The 5,000-nt window shown below is 35.5% G+C and overlaps 1 protein-coding gene across 1 annotated transcript in view; it reads left to right on the top strand.

Annotated features, from left to right (window-relative positions):
* LOC145256254 (homeobox protein unc-42-like) overlaps positions 1-5,000 on the top strand; it is a 61,231-nt gene that overhangs the window by 40,541 nt on the left and 15,690 nt on the right. Inside the window, exon 2 of the mRNA XM_080114912.1 lies at positions 4,755-5,000. This exon is cut by the window's right edge and continues 51 nt beyond it. Coding sequence (XP_079971038.1) covers positions 4,755-5,000 — 246 coding nt within the window. The remainder of the gene's footprint in view (positions 1-4,754) is intronic.

The raw sequence follows: 5,000 nt of genomic DNA, 5'->3' as shown, positions 1-5,000 counted from the left end.
AATGTTGGATGCATTTCCTCTCAGGATGCCAATATCTTCAGACAGCCTGATCTCGTAGCACCAGGAGTTGTGCTCTAATTTTTGTTATATAATTATTAATTGAAAAATGAAGATCATTCTTATTTGATTTTCTCTGCGACTTCCGTGTAATACACCCTAATCATAAAAGACTTTAAACTATTTGAATAAATAAATGAACGAATCAAATCTGAAATAAATATCGAAATAAAAAAGGGGGCATCATTCTCGGCGGGTGCCACACAAGGTCAAGAGCGTGGAAAGCTGGAGGAGAAAAAGAACTAAGTATACCTCCATTAGATGAGTGCCAAGGGGGTTGGAATGGTGGGGGGGTTATTATCACCAAAATTCCAGTCATTGCCAAAGAGAAGCCAATGGCAAGCGGTTATTGCGATAACGACAGGGGTGGGGAGTACTGGAGAGATCTGGGTAAAGATGTCACGGAGACTTCGAGGAACACCACCGGTTTTTGTCAATGAGTAATCTCTAATGACGACCTGTGTGAGGACCTAGTGTGTACATATAATAATAATAATAATAATAATAATAATAATAATAATAATAATAATAATAAGGAGGAGGAGGAGGAGGAGGAGGAGGATGGAGAGAAAGCACTAGCCAGACCTCCGCTCGATGAGTAAAAAGAGGATTGGGGCCTTGATGGGGCTTATTGCCACCCAAATTCCAATGAAGACCAATGGTCGCCGCCAACGAAAAAATCGATGATACGCGGCTGTTGCGATAACGCCAATTCATTTGCAAAGATTATCGAAAGGGTAGAGAGTACTGGAAATCTTGGGAGACTTGTTGTCACTCACACTCTAGGGAACACTACGAGTTATCAAAGAGCAATCTTTGATGATGGCTTGTGTGAGTACTCCTAGTGAGTAAATAATGACAGACTATTATAATATTCGCTAAGACGAATAATAAAAACCTTCACCGATAAACCAGCTCGTTAATTCATCGAGAACCTATGTTGACGCCCAAGCCCTTCTGAACCCCACTCGCATTCACGCCATAACTGTGGTTCCGGTACCGATTAGCAAGCCAACACCGGTCGCTGCCTTCCTTGCGGTATGTGTCTCCGCCTTCCCTGAGCGAAAGCCGTTGAGGATGCAGGTGGCCGGCTACCGTTAGCGGTCAGTCGAGAGACGCCATCAAAAAGAGGGTCTTAATTGAAGCTGTGAATAGGCGGCACAAGCCCAATGATGTTACGCTAGCCAGAGACTTAATTCTATTATTGTTGAGCGCGCACACGTTCCCAAGCGGCTGCTGCGGTTAGCAAAAAGTCAGGCAGGCCGTCTCTGGTCCATACACGGGGTGTGTGTGCGCGTTGTCGTTCCCCCCCCCATTCCACTCCCCTCTCTCTCTCTCTCTCTCTCTCTCTCTTTCTCTCTCTCACACTCACACACACACATATATATATATATATATATTTATATAGTAAGTTATAAAATATATATGTGGATAAAACGCGGAATATTCAGTGTAGCTTAATCGCCATATATATTTTATAACTTACTAACTAGCTCAACATACGGATTGCGCACTTTTGAAGTAAATACTTAAAGTTTACGCATAAATTTATACTTTCGTATATTAATTTTATGTGAGTAAATGAAGTAGTTATATATATATATATATATATATATATATATATATATATATATATATATATATATATATATAGAGAGAGAGAGAGAGAGAGAGAGAGAGAGAGAGAGAGAGAGAGAGACCCCGGGCTACAGTGGCCCCGGGATACGATTTTTTAAGGTTACTATGTGGAATATTAATTTTTTTTCCGGATCCTGGTTACGGTATTCCCGCCTTACGAAGTTATTTATAATCTTATTTGATTATATACATGTGTATTATATACTGTACTGTATTTTTGTTACTAATTTTTAATATGTATTGCTTTTGCTTTATCCCCGACATACGGTGATTTCAACAACACTGGAACTGATTAATGGCGCATCAGGGAGTCTACTATATATACACGTGAGAGTTCCCTCCTCATAGGTTGCAAAATGGCTGAGCCTATCTTTTGCAAATTTCACACAAAAATAATTTAAATGTCTGGCAGTGTTCTTAGATATATTTTGCATTCGTCTGATAAATATCGAAAATCGAAAAATCCGAACTTTTACAAGTCTTTTCTCTTTCACAGACAAAAAGAAGTAGAATTTTTACAGAGGAATATTTTACGTTACATCAGTCAAGTAAGATAATAAAATTTCAGCAAATCATTTTTTCTTAAAAAAGAAACAGATTTATTTTAATCTGGAGAGATAGCTTAGTGGTAGAGCATTCGACTACAGATCGAATAGTCCCCTGTTCCACCTGAGTGCACCTCAATATTTTATTTTAATTCTTTTCTGGTTAATGAGTTCAATTTACGATAAAAGAAAGGGAGATACCATTGAAAATCGCAGCAAATCATTTCTTCGATTGCATGTTTTAAAACTAAACCTTAATCAGAAGTGACATTTCAGTGCATTCATTGTCAAGCCCAAATAACAGCTGACGTGATATTGTAAACAAACACAGACGGAATTTGATTGACGACATTATTATTTTTTTTTATTTTTATTTATTTATTTATATAGCGAATTAGTTTATCGGGAAAATAATTTCTCGTGATATGTAATCATCAATAGAGGACTAATTTTATAATAATACTTACGCAATCAGCATGAATTGAAAATGCTTAAGCATATTGTACAACTGGACAACGTCGGGCTGTCAGCTAGTATATATATATATATATATAGTAATTTATAAAATATATATGGCGATTAAGCTACACTGAATATTCTGCGTTTCATCTACTGTAGGATTCGTCAGGCTTATGCGCGAATTTTGTGGTTGCTTCCTGTTTTTATATATGTTGAGGATTTCTAGTTAGCGAATCAGCTTTCTAGTATCCACCGCGCCCCCTCCTATCAGCCAATGGGCATGCATTTTATCGAACAAAGGATCTGTTTTAGAACTAGGTTAGTGGTTTAAGGTTGATCTTTCCCTCCTTTTTTTATTTTTATATATATATATATGAATATACCTATGTGCATTTTTTTTATTCAGTGTAGCTTAATCGCCATATATATTTTATAAATTACTAACTAGCTCTACCTACGTATTGAGCACTTTTGTAGTAAATACTTAAAGTTTACGCATAAATCTATACTTTCGTATATTAAATTTGTGTGAGTAAATGAAGTAGTTATATATATATATATATATATATATATATATATATATATATATATACATATACAGTAAATTATGAAAAATGAAAAATTATATATATATATATATATATATATATATATATATATATATATAGTCTTGGAAGTTTTTAACCTTTAAAACTATACAAAAAAATATTTTTTATCATTCGTTAGAAAACCATCTAGTTAGTAAGTCATTTAATCACCTGCAATCACTGCATCAACTCGCTCTCAAATTTACTATAATACCAATAATTTATTTTTCAAGGGATCATCAGTTGTTTACCATGAAACACTGTTTCGGGGATTTTATATATATATATAAGTATTTATTAAGTTTTCATAACTTACTATCTAGCTCTACCTATCTATTGAGTACTGTTTGTTTGTTTTTACCGGGAATTTAAACTGCATTCTTTATTTTATTTTTTTTTACTCAAATCTCTTGAGACTATATATATATTAAATAAATGTTTTAAAGACATATATATATATATATATTCTCTACGAATATTTAAATTTTAGCGACTTTGCTTGAAAATTAAAAATCGCGTAATAATAAATAAAATAAGAGGGTAATTGTAACTTTTCTTCCTGTTCTCGATTTTTTTAATTATGCCCAAATGCATTTGATTTTCTTTTAATGGATTGATTGTTGCTATTTCTTCTGATGAGTTAAGGGCAAAATAGATTCATTTTTTCATATAATAGTTAACTGAATGATGTTGCGTTACGAAATAGTTACTGTCAAGAATTTTAAATTGCAACGCAATTAAAGGAATAAATTGTAAGATGTTCAACGTCATAAAATTTTGGAATATAGAATTTTGTCGTTTACTTGTTATATGCTCTGTAATTACATTGAGCTTCATGAATTAAGGATTAGCATATAAAAAAGTGAAATATAATTGAAAAAAACTGTATGTCCACAGACATGACTCTCTAAAGGAGTCCCTCGGTGACTGGCACATTGACCACCTCCAGTGGTCTACTACTCTCGCAGCTGACCGTGTTACCTGGCGACGTAGTGACCACCAGGCTGTCGCCTCCTTTGAGATCTCCCACACAGAGAATCTGAGGGAGAATCGCTGCAGGAGAAAGATTTGGGAAGCCTCAGCAGACACACCTGACGTGGCTTTTGACTGCAGCCGCGGTAGCCGAAACTGCTTGTTCTGCATTGGGTTCGTCAGCCACAAGCCTGCCTGCAGTCGACGTGGAAAATCCCCTTCATAGAATCTTTGTTTGCGAAGTACTGCCAAGAAGAAGAGAATATATATATATATATATATATATATATATATATATATATATATATACGGTGATGCGTACGTAAAGATTTTATCTAAAAGGTTGTTGATGTGTTGGCCCTTGCCATGAGATAAGGGTATAAAGTAACGTATTATGACTGATTTTAATAAACAATTAATAAAAGACATTGATATTTCTTTATCTAACTACATCTCTACATCTTTCCCTCTCTCTCACTCTTTCTTCCTTTTTTAGGTTTGGTTTCAGAACAGGAGGGCGAAATACCGTAAACAAGAAAAACAGCTGGCAAAGTCCTTATCGCCGGTAATCCCAGCATGCAACGGGATGATGCGTAACATATACCCGACTTCAACTCGGACCTATGCGTATCCAACACACACCAGTGTCAACACAATGGCCCGTTACCCTCAGATGAACACAGCTTACCCACAGGTAGCCCAATTTTCACCCATGAGCAGTATGCCCAGTACTAACATGACG

The sequence above is a fragment of the Euprymna scolopes genome, chromosome 32 (assembly GCF_053919585.1).
Source record: "Euprymna scolopes isolate OS-2025 chromosome 32, ASM5391958v1, whole genome shotgun sequence".
Lineage (NCBI taxonomy): Eukaryota > Metazoa > Mollusca > Cephalopoda > Sepiida > Sepiolidae > Euprymna > Euprymna scolopes.
Note: the sequence above shows the minus strand (reverse complement) of the source record. Positions and strands in the feature narration are given on the sequence as shown.